The sequence below is a fragment of the Asparagus officinalis genome, chromosome 5 (genome assembly GCF_001876935.1).
Source record: "Asparagus officinalis chromosome 5, Aspof.V1, whole genome shotgun sequence".
Lineage (NCBI taxonomy): Eukaryota > Viridiplantae > Streptophyta > Magnoliopsida > Asparagales > Asparagaceae > Asparagus > Asparagus officinalis.
Window position 1 is genome coordinate 100,360,211 of NC_033798.1, and position 23,587 is coordinate 100,383,797.

General features: G+C 40.3%; 1 protein-coding gene across 1 annotated transcript; it reads right to left on the minus strand.

The window, feature by feature from the left end:
• On the minus strand, positions 4,731–10,804 carry LOC109842245 (auxin efflux carrier component 2-like). The gene is made up of 6 exons (XM_020411146.1): positions 7,203–10,804; positions 6,609–6,909; positions 5,724–5,809; positions 5,455–5,612; positions 5,297–5,373; positions 4,731–5,161 (listed from the first exon to the last, which is right to left on the minus strand). The coding sequence occupies exons 1-6, from the start codon at positions 8,374–8,376 to the stop codon at positions 5,089–5,091; spliced, it is 1,869 nt and encodes a 622-aa protein (XP_020266735.1). The 5' UTR covers positions 8,377–10,804; the 3' UTR covers positions 4,731–5,088.

Below are 23,587 nucleotides of genomic sequence, written 5' to 3' on the forward strand. Positions count from 1 at the left end.
GTTCGTCTTTGCCCCAAGAGAAGACACCACCTTTTTCAAATCCCAAAATTTGTGCCTCACAGGTACTAGGAAGTTTATCCCGAATCCTAAGCAGGGATAAGTCTGCGCCTAACACGCGCTGCCGGTTTAGTCTTTTTCCGCACAAAAAGACACCAGAGTTCGATTCTGGGGTATTCTATCCTGAAACCTAAGCAAGGATAAGTCTGCGCCTAACCCGCGCTGCCGGTTAGTTCTTAACCGTTGAAAAGAACATCCGTCCACATATTCAACATTGTGGCAGGTTGTTATTAATAACACCAAAATCCATGCCTTACACGCATGGGGAATTTCATCCTGAATCCTAAGAAAGGATATGCCGACGCCTAACACGCGTCGCCGGTTTAGTCTTTTACCGATTGAAAAAGACACCAGAATACCAGTCTGGGGTATTTTTATCCCGAAGCCTAAGTAGGGATAAGTCAACGTCTAATACACGTTGCTGGGTAGCCTATTCCCATAACAATGGTAAAGCCTATGTATTCAACATCATAGCACAAAGTCTAAGAGAATTCACTCTCTTAGCACAACGTTACATGCGGAACGGATTTAGACAATCCGCATGCTAGCCCGACTCAAACGGTAGTCGGTAAAGGCTAATCAAATCCGTTAAAGGCTTGGGGTTAGCCAAAAATCCTAAAGTCAACGCCTAACACGCGTCGCCGGGTAGTCTATTCCCGTGAGAAAGACGAAGTCTACGTATTCGAAGTCGTAGCATCAAGTCTAAGGGAGTTCATTCCTTTAGCACAACGTCACATGCGGAACGGACTTAAGACAATCCGCATGTAAGCCCGATTCAAACGGTAATCGGTAAAAGCATGACAAATCCGTTGAGGGCTGAGGATTTGCCAAAAATCCTAAGTCAACGTCTGATACACGTTGCTGTTTAGTCTTTTCACAGGAGAAAGACGAAGTCTACGTATTCAATATCGTAGCACTAAAAGAGTTAACTCTTTTAGCATAACGTCACATGCGGAACGGACTTAAAACAATCCGCATGCTAGCCCGACTCAAACGGTAGTCGGTAAAGGCGCATCAAACCCGTTGATGGCTGAGGATTTGCCAAAAATCCTATAAATACGAAAGTCACTGACGCATCAGCTTCTTTAGTTGGTCTCGTGACCTGAGCAACATACGACGTTCAAAACCCTAAGGTCTACGCCAGACAACGCGTAACCTTAGGTCAACGCCAGTCAACGCGTTGCGATCAAAAGGTCAACGTACGACGGTCAAAACCCCAGGGTCAACGCCGGACAACGCGTAACCTTAGGTCAACGCCAGTCAACGCGTTGCGAGCAAAAATTCAACGTACGACGTTCGAAACCCTAGGGTTAACGCCGGTCAACGCATAACCCTAGGTCAACGCCAGTCAACGCGTTGCAAGCAAAAAGGTCAACGTACGACGGTCAAAACCCCAGGGTCAACGCCGGACAACGCGTAACCCTAGGTCAACGCCTATCAATGCGTTGCAATGAAAGAATCAATACTCCGAAAAGTATACGAGTATAAACTGCTTCTTACTCCAATAAGGTATATGAGTATAAACTGTTCCCTAATTTTGGTTGAGAAGTTTCTGGAGAGTATTTTTCTAAAAAATATTCTTAAGGATAACTCAACAACACAACGCCGGACAACGCGTTGCACATAAAAACTCGACGCCAGCAATCGATGGTCAATTCTACGAGCTGAAGATCAAAAATCAGGAATCGACTTCAAGGTTCAAAATCTCCGACAAACGGTCAGACAATAAATGCAGCACCGGAACCCTTACAGACATTCGACAAAGCACCGAATAGCCTGAAGGATTGAAGGAATCAAGAACACAAGTCATTCCAAGGTCCCATTACACCGACTGAAGGTGGGGACAATCATATCCAAAGTATTCCAGACTCTTCTATAAAAGAACGAGACTGAAATACTTTGGAGGGGGTATCTGTAGGCATATAAAATTGCTTATAGGTCCCTTAGCTCAGCTCGGCACAAACCGACAAACCAACGAGACGACGAGATTGACTAATCGCACGCAAGCAACGGAATACGTCCATTCGCGTGCGGGATCAAGCCAAGTGTTCGAAGAGTCAACGAGTCATCCAACCAAAGGCATACTCGGACGAATGACGATCGAATCAAGATCGGTTTCGGACTCCAACTCAGAAGCGGATTTACTGCCTAATCGGGATCCGGATTTACTGCCAAATCAGATCAGCAAATCGAATCCGAACCTATCAACGCCTATAAATAGGCCCCCTTGGTTCATTTGTGAAAGGTTGGAAATATTGGAGGCGAAGCTCTGTCGGATTCAAGACTCGAAACTTAGAAAAGATTGGAGCTTTGGGACTTCGGGGACTCACTCTTCCAGATCTGGTGCTCAGCGATCATCAACGCTAAAAAAGGCAGGTGTTCGAGAGGACCGGATCTCAGATCTACGCAGACGTACTCCGGATCTAAGCTTGGTCTTAGATCCCGAGACTTGGACGATTGTTTCCTTGGTGAATCAATCCTCCCCGGCTATTATTTCCTTTGTGGAATAATACCCGTCGTACTGCTTAGATCTGATCGGATCTAGATCTCGCGGTGGTCCACGGATAAACCCCGGCGCAGGCAAAGAACCCACACAAGCGAGCGACCGCAAAACAGGAGCTCGTGATTTGTTCGACAAACAAGGATAAAAAGTTGTAATCTTTCTTTTATTTTCTTTGATTTTCATTGTAACCGGATCTTATAAAAAGACTGGATCTTTGTAACGCAAAAAGTTGTTATTTAAGAGTGCAATGGAATCAATGATGAAAGCTACAATTTTTCCAGCGAACAAGTGTCATCCTTGGCATTCAAATATAGTGGACATCCAGTTACGTTCTCCCAGTTAAGGTGCTTCAAAGGGTGGATGAACTTTGCCGGAATTTCCTTTGGGGGAAAATGATCTAGATTTCAAAACTCCATTGGTATCCTGGGAAAGGGTTTGCACAGATAAAAAGTATGGAGGATTAGGGATTTTTTCTTCAATCACATGGAACAAAGCTGCAGCTCTAAAGACCCTATGGGATATACACACTAACAAAGAGCTCTTATGGATCAAATGAGTTCATGGCACTTATCTCAGGAGCAAGAGTATATGGCAGGTAGAAATCAAAAGAAGTGATTCCTGGTTATGGAAGCAGTTGCTGAAAATCAGAAATAAAGCTATGGATTACTGTGGAGGGGAGGTTAATCTAACTAGCCTAATCTGCTCCTGCTGCAGGAACTCAAAAATCACCTTGTCAGACTTATATCACGCCTTAATCCCCACTACAAATAGAGTGTCATGGAATGTAACAATTTGGGGGAGACTAAATTACCCCAAGCACTCTTTCATCTCTTGGTTAGCAGTCCAAGATAGACTACTAACTCAGGATAAGCTGTTGAGAAGAGGGGTCATTCAAAACAATAACTGTGTATTATGTGCAGGTTCAGAAGCTGAAACTCGAAACCATTTGTTTTTTGACTGTAAGTTTTCGAGAGATGTTTGGAATGGAGTTATGAATTGGTTACAATTCAATTGGAAAAGCTGTGATTGGAATCTATTGATGAGCTGGTATGAAGCAAACCAAAGGAGAAAAGCTTTCAAGATCAATGTTAAAAGAATGGCCCTCACTTCCTCTATCTACAATATATGGTTGGAGCGCAATGGGAGGATTTTTAAACAGAGTTTCAAAACTGTTGAGCAAATCATCAAAAACATCAAGCTGGACTTGCTGATAGTAGTTCTTAACAGTGGACTACCTGGGGAAAATAAAAACTGGTTGATCTCCTTATAGGTGCAACATGGGATTAGTAGCTGAAAATGTTTCACTGTGAAATACATAGGAGGAGTTTTTGGCTCATGGCATGACCTCTATTAACCTCAGCGGGAATTCATGTGCAGGTTGTACCTGATATCCCTGATACATGTTTTCGGTTCATATTCTTTGTTGAAGAGTCAATAGGAGAAGTTAGAAACAGTGTTATGGCTCAAGCAAATGTTTCATTGAGAGTTAGATACTAGATTTGTTATCTCACAAATGTGATGAGATTCTTGATGTACATTCTCTTTTCATATTGGTTGATGAATAAAATTTTTCATTTACCAAAAAAAAGAAAAAAAGAAAAACACAACTTATGACCTATATCCAAAAGAAAATGCACATCTAAAGAAAAGGCTTAAGAAAAGCATAAGCTTAACAACCAATGCATAAGTTTAACAACTAGCGAAAAAGCTTAACAAATAATGTATAAGTTTAACAACTGACTAAAAGCTTTAACAACGAATGCATAAGTTTAATAAACTCATAAACTTAACAAGTGACAAAACGAAAATTAGGGGTAAAATGCGTGGGGTGGGGGGTGGGGGTGGTGTAATGCTTAGATGACACCGGATTTGAAGAGGAGAAGCATAACCAAGTGGATTTATAGGGGCTTTGACTTGTTGACCAAATCTTAAGTGGGTAGCGAATTTGCTTTCTAATTTTGAAGGCTAGAAGCGGTTTTCCCCCCTATTTCTTGGAAAGGGAAAAACTTGAATTCTACAACCTACACTCTAAATTTAAACCTTTAAGTACGTCAGAAAGAAATTAAATTAACTAGACTTTAAGGAAGCGACCTCGAAGTCGACCCAGTAACTTCCAAGTTGAAATCTGCACCGAGTATGATTTACACTCATCATCAAACTTTCATCAAAGAAAAGTGAAAAAGAAGTCACTCATTAATGAACAAATTACAAGAAATATCACTTACAAATTCCACCTGCTAAGAACTTATCTCACAAGCTTATCCAGAGCATCCGTTGTCATGTTCAGGCAGGAGAAAGAAAATTACAAGTACCAGAAGAAAGAGCAATCCTCGCACATATTCTCTCCAGAGAGAAGATAGGAAGCTCAAATGTCCCTACAAGAAACAAAAGGCTCCAGAGGATGGCACGAACAAGGAAATTTTATGAAAATTTCATACAAATTCTATTAATTAAATTCCAACGAGAGGGTTATCGAAAACACTGAGAAAATCAAGGATTTGTATGCATTCATCGGGGATTTTGCTGTGTCATACTTTCAACCCGAGAAGAATATAGTATATGATTGTTACAGGCAGGGAAAGGAACATTCCAAAGATAACCCTGTACAAAAGAAACATAAAACGATATACAGTCAACAAAATTAATATCAGAATATATATATATATATATATATATATATATATATATATACATAAATCACAAACATTTCTGTGGAGTGGAAACAAATTTACATACGCGGTGCTAAGAATGCCAGCATGACAAGCATACTCCTTCGCAAACACAAAAGGAACTATCCCTTGAGGAAGAGATGCCTGCAATAAATCAAGGTTAGGGCAAATTATTGGTTAATTGTTACGAGTTTAGGGTTATAAAGCTTCTTAAAGAAATAATACCTGCAAGATGGACACGCGTAAAAGATCCCCACGGAGGCCAATGGCTACGGAGGTCACCGTGATCACTATGGGGCCCACCAAGAACTTGACAGCCATGGAGAACAATGCCACCTTCTTCCCACATGTTACGATCTTTGGTTGCAAAGCCATGAAGAGGCCTGTTTGATGATATAATATGTAAAACCGATTTTCTTTCTTTTTTTTTTGTTTAAATAGGCATTGAATCTTATCGACTGCTGTCTGATCAAAAAAATTGTTGGAAAAGTTACCTAAGCTGAACATAGCCAACCCTAAGCCTGTATTAGATAGTATAGTTATGGAGCCATATATAATCTTAGGCAACCCAACATTCCACCTGAAACGAATGAAGAGAAAAATACGCACGAATTATACCAAAGAAAAAAGATGAAGAATTTTTCATTTTTCAATAACCACTTAAACTTCAAATTGGCGTGTGGTAGCAAATAGTTCAGAGAAGCGAAGGATGAAAAATACTATGGTCTTTGTGTTTTCTACAGGGTTAAAGTCTGAATGCAGGACATTGTTTTACTGTTTGTGCTTTGATACTATGTAATCGATGTTACGAAAAATATCGAGAAGAAACATAGGAAATAGGCAGATTGCTGCTTCCTCTAGTACTGTATCTGTCACACACTCTTTTTTGTTTTACAAGTGACCTCTTAACAATTTTAATGGACTTCCACCTAGACCCTGCTATTCTGCACTTTAGGACTCTACTTGGTTCCCCAGGAAAAATCTTGCCAACTCCACTGAAGTGAAATTTTTATATCTCGATGAAGTTTTCGAAGTCTTTCTCTAGGCTTCTTAAACTAGGAACAAAATCGGTTTGAGATAAAAAAAAACTAGAAATTCCATTACTATAAATCCCATTGTGATCTGCTAAGCTTCAGAAAATTACTTTTAGCATACTTATCTTGTACTGAAGTTCACAACACTAGTCATTGAAGGCTTGCAAGTTTAAGATAAGCAGCAGTATGTCATGAAATTAAAACTAGTGTGATGTACCAAACGGTAGACTGCACATAGCTCAGAATCCAAATTGGTCTAATCACAATAATATCAAAGCTAGAATGAAAACCCATAAATCTTTTTTACAGAGAAATGAAGAGATTCTTCGGGTTAACAATGCGCACCTGAATGATATGAGGGACCATACAAGGCCAATTATGCTTCCATAAGTGTTAGGGTTTCGGATAAGCTTCCTCCAGACCATGATAATTATAAGCTTAGTCACAACAGTAGCCGGTGGCATTGCGCTGCTGACATTTACTTGCTCTCCTTCCTCATCTTCTCCAGCTTTATCTATAGCTATAAGTCGAGATTCTGTTACAGGAAGCTTTGAATTTTTTCTTTTGAGTTCATCTTCTGCACACAACTCCACATCTCTTCCTGTCTTCCTCTTTGGATTAGCATGATTGCTGGAGATATCGGTACCTATGATATAACACACCCTTGTTACTTTGCGATAATGAAAACAATCTTTTTCAAAGAAAATCAATATTTAAATAGTGAAGTTACTGCTGGCTTGGAGAGGCCCAGGGCTAGGCTAATCTATTTGGATCCGGAGAAAATCACTAAGATTTACCCTATTTGAGTCATGAATCCAAGCATATATATTCATTTGACCATATGTCCAATACGGGGCTAAACCCCGTTTCATGCCTTTGTAAGATCGAGTCCACCTATTGAACTCAATAGATGTAAGACGCTCCTAACAGTAATTTAACATAAGATAGCTTGAATACACAGATACTGAGATACATACACAGAGACAGATCTACCTCTTAAACCACCAGTCTTCTGATGAGAACCAGTTTTAGAAAATTCGTCGTCACTAGAATTGATATAAGCAGTTCTAACGTCATCTCTCAGATCTTCTTCAGGTACTGTCCTTGAACTGGTGCTCCAAACAAACATATGGAGACCATCATTAGCACCGGTTCTATTTATCGAATCCATATCTAACTCAGATAGAGTTGGATTTGGGATGGGATAAGAAGAGATGGAGTCAAGGTTCCTAGTCCGTACTCCTTTGAGCTTTTCAAACCTAATCTCCTTATTCTCATTTAAGTTATAATCATATTCCGCCCTCAGGCCAGTAACCTTTCTAGATGACATCGGATAAAAACTGGCCTTCTTGAAGTTCAAAGCCCTCGGACTTGTTTCTCTAGATGAAAGCGAGAAGATTTCCATTTCGCCATAATCAAAATCCCTCAACGCAATTGAATTCTGAGAAATAAGACCATGAGATGCCAAAGATCTTGATGATGAATATGATCTCTTAATCAAAACCCGCAGTTTACCATCCTTCATGGTTTCCATATCAGCTTGCAAGGGCTCCCTACTACTGAGCGAGACAACATCAGACTCGACTTCAACAGAAGCAATGGATTTAACAACATCAGGTGGGAATTGCTCAGATATTAGAGCCCTTGCCCCTCGATATTCAAAGAGAAATAACAGTATAGTGTACCATATGACACTCTGTAGAACAACAATTTGTACCATGAGACTGGCCGAGAAATCACCATACATTGCAGTTAGAAGCGGGATCCCAATCACAAGGGTGTTTGGAAGAGTGGAAAGGGAGAAAAAGGTAATTAACCAATCAAGATTCCCAAACTTGGTGAAGTTCCATAATAAGAGGATGACAAGGATGACCACCTTTTGAAGAGCATCAGCAGCAATGAAGCGAAAGTTCATGGCATAAGGGTTATTAGCGGAGATAAAGTGGAAAGAGAGAAGAGGAATAGCAAAGACCGCAACAAAGCGATTGATTCCAGCACACTGATCAGGGGTGAAGATCTTCCACCATCGAACAGAGCCATAGGCTAGAATCATAGCAACATACAAGGGCACAAGAGCTGAGAGCACCTCATAGAAATCCCTTCCAGTTAACATAATGGCTATACTCAAAGAGAGGACTAAAGGTATTCTTCTCTTTGGTTTTATATTTTTGTAGGAAACTCTATGACACGTATGGGTAGAGTTGAGTAGGAATTCATAGAATGAATGGCAGGGGAATTTTTTCAGACTAGCTTCTTATAATTTGGTTGGAGTTTTTCTTAGTAAGAGAGTACAAAATTGGTAGATATTTTGAGTACAAACTCCCTTGTTATGAGAAAGGCCACACGAAGAACCAAGGAAAAAATGTTTTCGAAGAAGAAATGTGGAAAGATTTATAAGATCTGCTGAGTTATTACAGTTGGGGGTTCAGAGCAAGAGAATCTTACCAGGATTCACTTAGTTTGAATTTATTGGATAAGATTTTTTATGTGTACGTATATGAGTGTGGATAAGCGAAAAGGTGGTTTAGCATTCTTTGTTTCATTCTGTTAGGGTTTTTCAAGCCCTTGTTGCGATTTGGAAATAAAGATGAGAGAAAGAAGAGAGGGAGAAACAAATCACAGAACATACAGAATTTACATGGTTCACTTTTCGATGAGAGAAGTTACGTCCATAGCCGCCGCAGGAGAAAATTCCACTATTTTTCGTCAGTTTACAAATTGTCCTAATCACCTTTTTAATAACGTAAGGGTTAATACAAATAGGAATCTCAAACAGTTCAGAAAAAAAGAGCCCAGGCCCAAAACCCAACTCGCGATCGACCGCACCTGACGTCGTGGTCGACCGGACAGAACGACAGAAACTACGTAAATCGATTACAGGGTCTGCAATCGATCGGACATGTTGCCACGGTCGACCGTCAAAAATCCAGAGACCACCCTGTCTTGTGCATGTTAGCGGTCGACCGCATCTTGTCTCGCGGTCGACCGTAAAGCCTCTAAAGTGTTTCCTTCGTCCAAAACCTGTTATTCATCATTTTTTCCTATAATGTTGCTGTTCCTCTTCAATTTCCTGTTTCCTCTTCAATTAAGCAAATAGGGCAAGTCGGATAGTTAGACTCCACATAACCTAACAATCTCTCACTTGGAGACTAACTTTCAATCTTTACCATTTTTTCCTGCGGCGAAGGCCTCCTATATCATCAAGTAATGAGGTCAACTAAAGTTGAACATAACTTTAGTTTCTTCGTAGTGACAGTCTTCGTAAGCATATCAGCCAGGTTCTTGCTTCCTTGAATCTTCATAAGTTCCAACATGTCATCATCCAATGCTGATCTTATGATGTGATAACAAACCTGTATATGTTTGGTCTTGACATGAAAGGCTGGATTCTTTGCCAAATGGATGGCGCTCTGGCTATCACAGTGTAAGATATTCTTCTCACTTTTCAGTCCCAACTCCTCCAAGAATCCTTACAACCATATCATCTCTTTGCTAGCCTCTGTCACAGCAACATATTCTGTCTCTGTAGTCGACAGAGCAACGATCTTCTGCAACTGAGAGACCCAACTGATGACAGTAGTACCTAATGTGAACACATACCTCGTAGTGCTCCTCCTCTGATCTATCTCACCAGCATAGTCTGCATCAACAAATCCCTGAAGAACCAACTTGCCTCTCTTGAAGCATAAATAATTTTCTATTGTACCTCGTAGATACCTTAGAATCCACTTTACTGCTTCTCAGTGTTGCTCTCCTGAATCTGACATGAATCTACTCACAGCTCCCACTGTAATGACAATGTCAGATCTCGTGCATACCATGACGTACATAAGGTTTCCAATGGCTGAAGCATAATGAACTTTCATCATGTAATTTTTCTCCTCATCAGTCACTGGACACTGCTCTTTAGTCAACCTAAAATGACTAGCTAAAGGTGTACTAACGGTCTTAGCACCACTCATTCCAAACCTCTCAAGCACCCGTCTAATGTAATCGGCCTGAGATAACCGCAATGTGCCCAAAAACTTGTCTCTGCTAATCTTCATCCCCAATGTCTGCTTCGCTGCGCCTAAGTCCTTCATGTCGAACTCACTCGACAACTGCTTCTTCAGCTTCTTGATCTCACCCATGTCTGAACCGACTACTAGCATGTCGTCGACGTATAGTAGCAAAATAATATAATCAGTGTCAAACTTCTTGAAGAAACAACAATGATCAGCATTGCACCTGGAGTATCCGTTCATGTGCATGAATCCATCGAATTTTTTGTACCATTACCTTGGAGATTGTTTCAGACCATACAAGCTCATTTTCAATCCGCATATCATCTTTTCTTTGCCTTTCTGAGTGAACCCTCATGTATATTTCTTCCTCTAGGTCACCATGGTGGAAAGCTGTCTTCACATCTAATTGCTCAAGATGTATATCTTTAACTGTAACAATACTCAGAACCGATCTAACAGTAATCAATTTGACTACATGAGATAAGATTTTTGTGTAGTCAACTCCTTCTTTTTGCTGAAATCCTTTGACTACCAATCTTGCATTGTATCTCTTAGAACCATCATGTTCCTCCTTGATTCTGTACGCCCATTTGTTACACAAGGCTTTCTTCCCCACTGGTAACTTCGTAAGGTCCCAAGTCTTGTTAGAGTTCAAGGACTTTATTTTATCTTTCATAGCAAGCTCCCACTTGCTTGCATCATCTACTCAACATGCCTCATCATAGCTTTTTGGCTCTCCACCGTCACTCAATAATAAGTAGTTCAAATGAGCTCTAGGCTGTAGTGATGGATACTTTGGATTTAGCTTTGGTACTCTTGCTAACCGTCTTAACTCTCTAATGAGTGAATTAGGATCCGCATCTTCATTTTTCCTCTCTGAAGTAATCTCCTCCTTCATCTCTTCTTCAGCTTCTTCTGTTACTTCCTCATCAGAACTGGCTTCAGGATTGCTTCCATCTGGAACATCATCTGACTCGAAGTATGTAGACCTAGGCTGCACCGAATTAGTGGACTCAACAGCATCACGATCTTTGTAGAGGACTGCTTCATTGAAGATAACATCCCTGCTTCTAATGACTTTCTTATTTTGCTCATCCCAGAACTTATAGCCAAACTCATCACCATCATAACCAATGAAATAACACTTCAAAGACTTAAGAGTCAAGTTTGTTTCTAACATGATCACTTAAATGAACATATGAAACGCAGCCAAAAACTCTTAGATGAGAAATGTTTACATTCTTTCCGCTCCATACTTCTTCAGGTATTTTGTGCTCCAAAGGCACTGATGGTCCCTGGTTGATCAGGTAGGTAGCTGTGTTGACTGCTTCTGTCCAGAATTGCTTTGGGAGTCCTGCTTGTAGTCGCATGCTTCTGGCTCTTTCAGTCAATGTTCTATTCATCCATTCTGCTATGCCGTTCTGCTGAGGTGTACCTGACATTGTTCTCTCCAATCTGATGCCACTATCATAGCAAAACTTCTTGAACTCTGAATCTTCATATTCACCGTCATTATCTGATTGAAGCTTCTTGATCTTCAAACCTGTTTTATTTTCTACCATAGCCTTCCACCTTTTGAAGACTTCGAACACTTCTGATTTGTGTTTCATGAAATAGACACAAGTCTTCCTCGAGTGATCATCTATGAAGGTCATAAAATATAACCTTCCACCAGTAGACTGGACTGATGCTGGACCTCACACATTTGTGTGAACTAGCTCAAGCTTCCTTCCTTCAGAGTTCTGCCAACTCTTTTGAAGCTTATTCTCTTTTGTTTTCCGAAGATGCAACTTTCACATAAATCAAAATTAGCTGACCTCAAACCTGGTAACTTTTCATTCGATTGCATAATCTTCAGACCTTTGCTACTCATGTGACCAAGTCTTTGGGACCACAAATTTGGATCTTTCTTGCTCTCAATCACTGCAACAGATCCACGTGCATCTGTCGTCATGTAGAGAGATCCACTCTTCGTACCACGGGCTACAATCATAGACCCCTTGATAACCTTTCACGTATCACATGTGAAGGTTGATATATATCCCTCTTTTGCCAACTGTCCTATGGAGATCAGATTCTTCCTCAAGCTAGGAACATGTCTTACATCATTCAGCTTTCATATAGACCAATTGAGTTTAATATGCACTGTTCCTTTTCTAACTACATCACACGGTTGATCATCGCCAAGGTAGACTTTTCCTAAGTTTCTTGAAACATAGTTCTCAAATAAATCTCTATTTGAGGTAGCATGAAACGAAGCTCCTGGATCCAGCACTCACGATTTTGTCTTGCTCTCCAACGAACAAATAAGACATCATCTGATTCCCCTGAGGCGACGTTCACTTCAGTCTTGCTCTCCTTATCTTTCTTGGGTTCTTTGCACTGATTCTCATAATGCCCAAACTTGCCACAGTTTTAGCAATCAATCTCTTTCTTACTTTTGCGATTTCTGGACATTGACTTGCCATTCCTCGAATTAGGTCTTCCACGGCTATTCCCTCTATTTCTGTTTCTGTTTCTGTCTCTTCTCTCAACATTCAATGCCGACCCTGAATTAGAAACTCCTTCTTCTTGCCTTCTGATCTCCTCGGTCATAACCATGTCTACAACTTCTGAAAACTTTAGTTTTGATTTTCAACATGATCCGCTAATCGAAATAACGGTGCCCTTCCAACTATCAGGTAACTGATCAAGTATTAACATGGCTTGAATTTCATCATCAAATTTAATATTGACGGAGTTTAGTTGATCCGTGATCTCATTAAACTCATTCAGGTACTCCTTGAATTTTTGGTTCTCGGACATCCTCAAATTAAACAGCTTCTTTATGAGATGTACTTTATTCGCCGCAGAGGGTTGTTCATACATACTAAATAACACAGCCATGAAATCCGCCGTCGAATTCTGATTCTTGATGTTGAAAGCTACATATTTGGACATGGCAACCTGATTGCTCCAATGGCCTTCTGATCTAATAGCTTCCACTCTGCATCCTTCATATCTATCGACTTCTCTCCTAATGGCAAATATAGATACTTTTGATAGAGGTAATCTTCCATCTGCATCTTTCAGAACCCGAAGTTTGTCCCATCAAACTTCTCGATCTTGGATGTCTCCTTCTCAGATCCCATGTCTCTGACCTCAAATCGCCTGCGCCGAACCTGGTTGCTCTGATATCACTTGTTAGGGTTTTTCAAGCCCTTGTTGCGATTTGGAAATAGAGATGAGAGAGGGAAGAGAGGGAGAAACAAATCACAGAACACACAGAATTTACGTGGTTCACTTCTCGATGAGAGAAGCTACGTCCACGGTCGCCGTAGGAGAAAATTCTACTATTTTCGTCAGTTTACAAATTGCCCTAATCACCCTTTTAATAACGTAAGGATTAATACAAACAGGAATCTGAAACAGTTCAGAAAAAACGAGCCCAGACTCAAAACCCGACTCGCGGTCGACCGCACCTGACGTCGCAGTCGATCGGACAGAACGACAGAAACTACGTAAATTGATTACAGGGTCCGCGGTCGACCGTAAAGCCTCCAAAGCGTTTCCTTCGTCCAAAACCTGTTCTTCATCATTTTTTCCTGCAATGTTGCTGTTCCTCTTCAATTTCCTGTTTCCTCTTCAATTAAGCAAATAGGACAAGTCGGATAGTTAGACTCCACATTACCTAACACATTCTTCCCTTTTTCAAGCATGCGCCGTGCATGGATTTGGTCCAAGTTCCATTACATATGGATGTTTCTAGTTATTACAGTTAGAGTTCAGTGCAAGAGAATCTTACTAGGATTTGCTTGGTTATTACTTATTTGTAAGTTTTAACTCATTCCATAAAGATAATTGTTCTGACGCGAGCATGAATGTGAATGAGCCAAAGGAAGTGTTTCCCCTTCTTTCTTTCATTTTTCGTGTATGTGCATGTGAGAGTAAGTGTGCTGTGCATGGAATTGGTTCAAGCTCATTTACATGTGGATGCTTCTAGTAAACTTGCTCAGATCTTCACATCAAATTGAACCTTTCTTGCTGAAGGATTCATCTGCTTGTGCTAAATTAACCCCCCAAAAAAAAGTAAAGGAAAAGAGCACATATAGACGCACCCACATGCAACAAACGTACAGAAGAAAATAAATCAGATACCGACTAATACCTTGCTAATATCCGGCCATATATGAAAGAAAAAAAAATATCCTGCCATATATGAAGAATAAAAAAAACATGTGAAAGATATTCATTATTTTATACTATGCACATCTTACTTAGACTAGAAGATATGCTTCATATGTGTTAGATACGGTCATGCATGCTTATATGCGGTATATGCAGACACCACCTACTGCCTTTACAGTTAAAGCAATCCGTCCATCTAAACTGTTATCACGCTTGAGCATAACTTGGATCCTCATGGTGTACCTCTGTGAAGAATTTGGGATTATGTGTTTCACTAATTGATTAAGCATTTTCAATATCTAACAGTCATGAAATAAGAGAGAGAGAGAGAGAGAGAGAGAGAGAGAGAGAGAGAGAGAGAGATCGAAATATCAAAATGCAAACATAATCGTTTAACTATAACAAAAAATGATATCCACAATTAAAATTTTCTACCCAAATAATCAAATTTCACATCCCCAAATCAAAATGGAGATCGATGAAACAAATTAACCTGATTCAAAATTTTCCGTCTGCTTCTAAGCTTCATCTTTCAAGCTCAACCGATGTATAGAACTGCACCAAAATAAAGAAAACTAAGACGAGAATTTAATAAAAGGGAACTGAGAAGAGGCTGATTTCAACATCTATAGAACTTCCCCTCAGAACTCGTTTTGGGTTCTAGCGAAAAAGGGCCCCGGAGAAGCACGTGAATTGCACGAGATGCGCGCAGTGCTTCTGCTGACTGTTGACTGTGGGGCCTAGAGACAGGCCGGAAAAATTCTGAGTTGTTTGCGCTAGAAATTTTAAAGATAAAAATAGCAAATAATCTTCTTATTCCTTTTTTCTCATCCTAGATAAGCTTTTTCCTCCATGAACTAATGAATGATAACCGTTCTTTTTGACGAAGCACTATATACCCGCGATTGCGCAGTTATCAACTCTAAAATTGGCTTCCATGGACCTCAATCCGAAACCAAGAGGGTCCACCAAGATCGAAGGCAAAAAGAAAGTTGAAAAGTAGAAGATCAGATTGTGACTATTACTAATCAGTCCAATCCGAACCCAATGAAAATTTTAGGGGAAAATAGTTGCTGATCGCTCATGTTCTTCTTTAAAGTATCAATATCTCTGCTTTGCCACTTAAATTATATTTGTGATTTCAATGTAGCTATTTTTTTCCAGCTATAGTCAAATATTTAACAGATCAGATAATGTTGGATAACGGATTCCTAATCTATTTTGGTAACATGAGGTTATTAGGATTCCTAATCTATTTTGGTAACATGAGTTTATTAGGATTCCTAATCTATTTTGGTAATAGGTTATTAGGATTCCTAATTTGATTTGGCTTTTGGTTTAGAATTCCTAGTATGTTTATGATTTTAGGATTTCTATATATATTGAACAATTAGAAGAGAGAATTTGGAGAAGCAAATTGGGGATATTTGGAGCACAGAAAAGAGGTATTTTCTGAGCTATTTGTTTAGGGTTTTGTTTGGAGAGATTAAGAGCTTGTTGGTGAGATTAATTTGTTCCTTCGAGTGAGTTGTAATCTTAGTTTGTACTCTTTCTCTATTAGTGAAAACCCCATCCCCTTTCTTGCCCTGTGGACGTAGACAACTTGTCGAACCACGTTAAAATTGATGTTTTGTTTGTGCATTGATATTTTGGTTGGTTTTGGCCCTCTTGGATCGACGTTTGGTTTGGTTCCTCGACACAGCTTTTGACACAACAAGTGGTATCAGAGCTCGGGCTACGCTTGGTCTATTTAGAGGAGTAGATCGATTTGGGAAGCTCGTCTAGGGTTTCAGTTGGTGAGAAAGGTGGGATCTTTTCGGTAAAGCTTCTTTCATTTCTCAGTTCTGGATCTATTCTTCGTTTGTTTCCGCATTGGTTGTTAGTGTGTTGAGGATTATGGCCGAGAAAGAGGGAGTTGAGGGTAGTTTTTCAGGTGTGAAGACTGTCCAAAGTTTGAGTATCCACTCGATGAAGATTGACGTTGAGAAGTTCAATGACACTAACAATTTTGGACTTTGGCGATGCGAAGTTTTGGATGCGCTCAATGCGCAGAATTTAGAAGATACGTTGGAGTTGGACGGGAAAACCGGACGACATTGATGAGAAGGTTTGGAAAAAGATGAATCGGACAGCATGTGATGTGATTAGGTCTTGTCTCACTCAAGATCTAAAATATGATGTGATGAATGAGACTTCTGCGAAGAAGATTTAGGAGGTCCTAGAGAGCAAGTATTTGACGAAGAGCGTTGAAAACCGCTTGCATTTGAAGAGAAGGCTTTATCGCTTCCAATTGAAGAAGGGGACATCCATTAGTGATCACATGAACCACTACACGAAGCTTCTTGCAGATTTGATGAATGTAGATGTCATTGTTGAAGATGAGGATAAGACGTTGCTATTGTTGAATTCCTTGCTCGACGGAAATATGAGACGTTTGTCCTTACTCTTATTAACGAGAAGGCATCTCTTTCATATAGTGAGGTCACCGCTGCATTAGTGAATTACCAACTCAGAAAGAAGGACAAGGAGACTTCTACTGAGCCGGTAGCGGGGGCATTGGTTGCAAGAGCAAATGGTCCAAACCGAGGTAGAAGGTCACATTCTAGAGGAGCACATCTTGGAATTCGTAGGAATCAGTGTGCTTTTTGTAAAGAAGATGGACATTGAAAAGCTGAATGCCCAAAGTTGAATGATCAAGCCGGGAAGAATAAGGGGAAAACTATACAAGCTTCAGAGGTGAATATTGTCAAGACTAGTGGCAACAATTCAGATTCGAATTCTTCAGGCTACTCATTATCTGTACTACCGTCAGTTTGTGTTGCCTACTCTACAGAGTGGATGTTAGATTCGGACGTTACATACCATATTTGCCCTAGGAGGGATTGGTTCTCCAGCTTTCAGGAGTTGGAAAGAGGGGATTTCGTGCTCATGGGGAATGATCACAAATGCTCTATTGGTGGTATCAGTACCGTTCGGATCAGGATGAGTGACGGGATAATTCGGGAGTTGGTTGGAGTGAGGTTCGTTCCTCAGTTGAAGAAGAACATCATTTCACTTGGAGCTTTGGAGGCAGCAGGCTATAGGGTGACCTTGGCGGATGTACGCTTGAAGGTTACATTTGGATCTATGATTGTGATGAAGGACGTCAGATAGAGTAACTTATACTATTTGCTTGGGAGCACGGTGATTGATAGAGCTCTAACGACTTCATTGAAGTTGGCTAGATTGTGACGTTGTTTGGTGCTGGGGTATTTGATTGGTAATATCGTGCATAGGTTGTTGAGGAGTTCTTTGACCTACAGATGGAACTCCTTTGAGCACATTGGGATGAGCAAGACCGGGGTGGAGTTTGGCACTCCTATCCATCGAGCGATGAGTCTTTTAGGAGGTGTTCAGTTGGGCATTTGGGGGCCTTCCAAGGAGATATCATTGGGAAGGAATCGTTTTGTAGTTTTTGCAGTTGGTGATTATTCTAGGCATTATTAGGTCGCAACTAGTTCCCGTTGGTGTAAAGTCCTAGAAGTCAACAACAATTGGAAGAAGTGTATTGGCAGAAAGGTAACTCGTTGTTCTAGCTTTGGTATGGGTTCTTTCTTGCGTTTGTGCCGAGCTCACGGCAATAGGAGATACTTCATTGGTGTGGAGACTTTGGGGTGACAAGATGAGATGACAGTTTCGATGGGTCGTTCCTTTCTGGAGGATGATCGGCGTTGGTTGTCGAGCATTGGTTCTAGAACTTCGACATATTTGGGTCATCTTAGTTATAGGTCGCCGACTGCTGCATTAGGAGTTATTGGATTTGGTGGAGCTGCTTTAGATTTTGGTCGACGTCGGATATTTGGTTACCCAGCATTTGGTCACATCGAGGATGTGAGATTTGATTCGATTGTGCGTTTGGCATTCGGAGGCTCATTTGATTATCGTTTGAGAGCTTCTGATTTTGTTCTGAGCAGGAGTCACTTTTGACTCTCGGCAGGTGGAGAGTGTTGATCAGGTCATTTAGATATCACAGCAGTTGGAGGGTGATGCTACTTCACGTTGGGTGGAACTTATTCCACAAACTTCAGATCATACTGCGTCATTTGGGATTCCAGCTGAGGTGACACAAGTTGGGGATCATTTGATTTCGGATGCAGATGATGGATTGGTTTTGGATTCGGTTGCAGCTGGTGGACATGATTTGGATACGGCCATTGGTTCACCTCAGATGGAGGTGTTTGATTTGTATCAGTTTGGGGCCGCTATCTGTTGCAGATCTGTTGGCGATATTGGGGAAGAGTTGCAGACTTTTCTATTTGATTGAGGGCCTTTGGAGACCGTTTGGGTGAACTACGTGAAGGCTTGATTCCTTGGGCAAGAGGATACGTAGGCAGTCTTTATGATGCAGCTGATTTGGTGAGTAGATACCGATGTTTGGATGAGTGTTCGCATTCCCGTTTGGGTCTCGACTTGTTGTGGATTGAGTCCGTTGTTGTGGATCGTTTTACTTCGTACTGGACGCAACAAGTGAGGCATTTGGTTTGATCGGTGTCGGCTCAGTTTTGGAAAAACTTCGCCGAGGTGGAGAATTGTTGGATAGCGAATTCCTAATCTATTTTGGTAACATGAGGTTATTAGGATTCCTAATCTATTTTGGTAACATTAGGTTATTAGGATTCCTAATATATTTTGGTAATAGGTTATTAGGATTCCTAATTTGATTTGGCTGTTGGTTTAGAATTCCTAGTATATTTATGATTTTAGGATTTCTATATATATGGAACAATTAGAAGAGAGAATTTGGAGAAGAAAATTAGGGATATTTGGAGCACAGAAAAGAGCTATTTTCTGAGCTATTTGTTTAGGGTTTTGTTTGGAGAGATTAAGAGCTTGTTGGTGAGATTAGTTTATTCCTTCGAGTGAGTTGTAATCTCAGTTTGTACTCTTTCTCTATTAGTAAAAACCCCATCCCCTTTCTTGCCCCGTGGACGTATGCAACTTGCCGAATCACGTTAAAATTGGTGTTTTGTTTGTGCATTGATATTTAGTTCGTTTGGCTCTCTTAGATTGGCGTTTGGTTTGGTTCCTCGACACAACTTTTGTCACAACAGATAATATGTCCTTTCTTTTGCGTTTCTTCATGGATTTTTGTCAGTTCACCTTCTTTTTTTCCCAAACCAAAGAAGAAACTTAGAACTACCCTCCACTAAACAATTTTATCCTTCAACGCTTTTAAAAATTGAAAAAAAAATATTTTTAATTGAAGAAAATAAAAAAAACTACTGTCGTGCCAATAGTTTTTAAATATTTAACTATGGGCTCACAACACGATCACAGGACATATATGTACATAGTTTTTTTGGGGTCAGGTGGGGGGCGGGTAGACAAATTGATATTTTAGGAAAGAACTTGAAATTTCATCAATACTTGATGGGGAATTTGATCATGTTGTCCAAAATTTTAAGATCAACAATTGAGAATCCAAATTCAATAATTTACTAAAGTTGAATTCGGACTTCTCATTAGTAAATATTCAATATTTCTCTCTAAATCTGTTTATACCTATGAGAACCAAATAGAAGCTTATTATAAGTTTCTGTTACTCATAATGTCATTTTTTGTTTTTGTTATTAATCATAATAACCAAGTAAATCATGTAAATGATGTTTAAAAGTTATTGTTTTTGTTATTAATCATAATAACCAAGTAAATCATATAAATGACGTTTAAAAGTTCTACGATATGTGAGGATTAATATAAAACTATAATTCTCGATGATTAAAAGTTCTACGTTTTAAATACTCACAAGGTAATAGGGTGCTGGCATCATTTGTCATGAGGCTCGATTTTGAGTTTTCGGATATGAGACCAACAAGATCGAACCTAAACCGCATCAATTTTCTAGTCCATAATTTCCAATCTGAGTGTGATTTTATGTCTACATATTTCCAAAGTTTTGAATACCATATTGCGCTATTCACAATGTTACGATGTTGGACACCTACCTGCAAGCCAAATATAGCGGTCTAACGCATTAAAAGTCTACCTACATAGCCACCTCAAACCTCAAATCACAACCTACAAGCAAACAACCACTGATTCTCTGAGGTAATGATAATCGATAAGACGCCTAGCTAACTACAATCTAAATGCTATAGGCCGGAGTAGTGACGACATAACAGTAGCCACTTTGACCAAATTGCCGCATTATATTCTTAATATAACAGCCAACATTTGCAGATGGAGATAACCCAACTTGTTGTATAAAGAATTTTTTTTTATCTACTAATAGCAACTATAGCATATCCATTTTGAAGTGGGTACAAATTCTGGACAAATCCAAATATACTGTTATCAAACTGCTAATGCTGGTGACAGCTCAACTCCTATGCACAAAACTGCAAAGATTAAAACACCCTAATCTAATTTAAGTGGACGGAGACCTTTCCTTATCCTATTCCAAGTCATCATCTACCATAATAAACATGATAAAAATATATACCTAACCTTTTCTCAGCTTTTTTTTTGTGTGTGTACATATTAGATTGTATGTGGATCCATTCCGCTAGAATTGATGTCTATAAATAATACCATCGGCGTTTAGTTATATGGGATGGATACAACTGGATGATACCTTATCATGAAGCTATCCTACGTCCACATGCGTCATATTAAATCGTATATTCAAGCATGACACAGGTCTCCTCTTTCAGAGCTGTACATGTCTGCATCCGTATCTCTACGATAGGATCTCGTACCCCACATACTGTCGTTTTTATTGCCGGATCAAATTCAATTTGGCCTAGAATTTAATATATCTCTGTTCTGTCTGAATTTGGCCGCGCATATCATATTCATGTCTGGTACGCGGACACTGAACGCTACACTCAAGCAATATTGATAACCAAGGTCCAATAAAAATAACAACTTAAAACTGTCAGCAAAATCTGTTGAATTTAGATCCCCTCTACCGTCGAGCTAGCTTTCACATGCAGATCATTTTATACATAATCGTGCCTCATTTTTTAAATCTAGAACTCACAATACACAGCGCTAAAATTATCCGCCTCTACCCTGCCAATATCTCCACGCAGACAAGGAGTCATTCTGTGCGCCAACTTACGAGAACCTGGCCTCCAGCTTGAACATTTTTGAACATAAATTACGGAGTCGAGGACAAATAGCAGATATCCGAAAAAACAAAAAAAAATAAAAACTGCAGGTTCACTTTCAACATTCCCTATATATATAGGAGAAACCTACCCCCGTACCAGATGTCATATACAACTACGCTGCCGCTATTAAATGAAAATTTTACAAAATAGAGATATTCTAGTCAGCAATATGAACGAGAGGATAAGATCACCACGACATGCACGCATGTGGTGGGCCCTCACATCCCTATAAACTTAGCTTATCCTCATTGCAATAATTATCGCCCTTTCCCAAGATAAGAAACCATTTTTGATTCCAACCCCCCACCCAACCTTTATCATTAACAGATACTATCTAACTAATAAGTAGAAAATCAACACCGCGATCAGAGAACAGCTAAGCATAGCGAAGATCAAAGAGGGAAAATGATCTCGGGGGCTTGAAACTAGCCTTATTGATCTTCTCCTCGTTGCGGAGATCCGCATCTTGACGCCGCCCTCGCATCGCTCGTCGCTCTTTTGTCCTTCTCTCTCGCGCGTGTCGTGGGGCATAAGATGAGGCGGCAGCACAGCCGTGTAATTAGCGATGCCGCCCAAGAAGCTCTTACTTTTATACGACATCTTGTTGGCGATCTGAATCCTTCGGCGTTTGTTGAACGGGTTCTCGTGCTTCGCCAGATCCCCCGCGCTTCCAGCGGCGCATTCTGAAAGGTTCGAGAATGATCTCGATTTTCCGGTGAAATGGCTCGACAATCCTTTCCTGAAAGGGAATTGAGATTTGATCAAAGAAAGAAAGAAAGAAAAAAAATTAAAACCGTAAGAACACCTCGAACAAAATCTAATTAAAAAAAAAGGAAAATATATAGAACTCACTTGATAGGCAGCGAATCCTCCAGCGAACTCAACGAAACTAAGGAAGAGCTGCCGGTGCTATCATCTTTGCTTGATTTGCTTTCGGCCTCTCGATCGTCGTCGTCGTCTTCTTCTTCATCGGAGGAAAGGGATCCGAACGAGGAGCTCTCCGGTGAGGCGTCGTCGGAGTTCGGCCCGGCGAAGGAGAAGGCGGGCGGCGGGGGATCGGTCAGCCCGGCGCGGGCGGCGGGGTCTCTGAGGTGGGAGCGAGATGCGAGGGCTGCCACGTGGAGGCGCTGGGGAAGACAAGGGAAGACATCCGAATCCTCATATGCCCGCCTGTAAACAGCGTGGTCGTTCTTTGACATCCGGCGGCGGAACAGGATAAGGGTTGGGGGGCTAACTTAACGCGACAGGCATGAGATAAGATGAGGGTTTTAAAGAGAGAGAGAGAATAGAGAAAGAGGAGAGAGAGATGGGGGGGAATAAGAAGGGGAGAGAGAGAGGGGAGTCGACACGTTCGCTAAGACTTCGAAAACGTGTCTCGGTTTGCGACAGCGACGCTAGAGAGACATCATAACGTTTGCCACAAGAGAGAAGAGAGACCTTATCCTGTTTCCCTCTCTCTCTCTCTCTCTCTCTCTGCTTGTATGCGGTGAGATACGGTGTATTGAATTTTTGAATCACATAAAAGGGAACGCTTTGAACCATGGCAAGGTTAACTTTGGGGGGGTTGGTGAGGTTCACTAATCATGCGGTTGTTATTTGATGCAGCCCTTTTTCACAAGGGAATAAAAAGGAATAGATAGAATATTCATGAAAAGGCTTTGTTATATTCACCTCACAAGATAAGATCATATTTTGGCACGCTCTCAACCGGATTAGATTGAAGTTTGACCCACTTTTCATTTTTCATTGATAATAACTTATTGGTTTCAATTTTATTGGTAGGTGGAAATGTGGAATCATGTTACCATAGATTGAAGTTTGACCCACTTTTCATTTTTCATTGATAATAACTTATTGGTTTCAATTTTATTGGTAGGTGGAAATGTGGAATCATGTTACCACATAGATTGAAGTTTGACCCACTTTTCATTTTTCATTGATAATAACTTATTGGTTTCAATTTTATTGGTAGGTGGAAATGTGGAATCATGTTACCACA

What these genes read in the sequence shown, in the direction of transcription:
- LOC109842245 (XM_020411146.1), bottom strand. Translation starts at nt 8,376, where the DNA reads ATGTTAACTGGAAGGGATTTCTATGAGGTGCTCTCAGCTCTTGTGCCC. An exon ending in GTGTATTCAAGCTATCTTAT is followed by an intron (nt 6,910 to 7,202) that starts GTTAAATTACTG and finishes GTTATATCATAG; the next exon opens with GTACCGATATCTCCAGCAAT. An exon ending in GTTGGCTATGTTCAGCTTAG is followed by an intron (nt 5,613 to 5,723) that starts GTAACTTTTCCA and finishes ATCATCAAACAG; the next exon opens with GCCTCTTCATGGCTTTGCAA.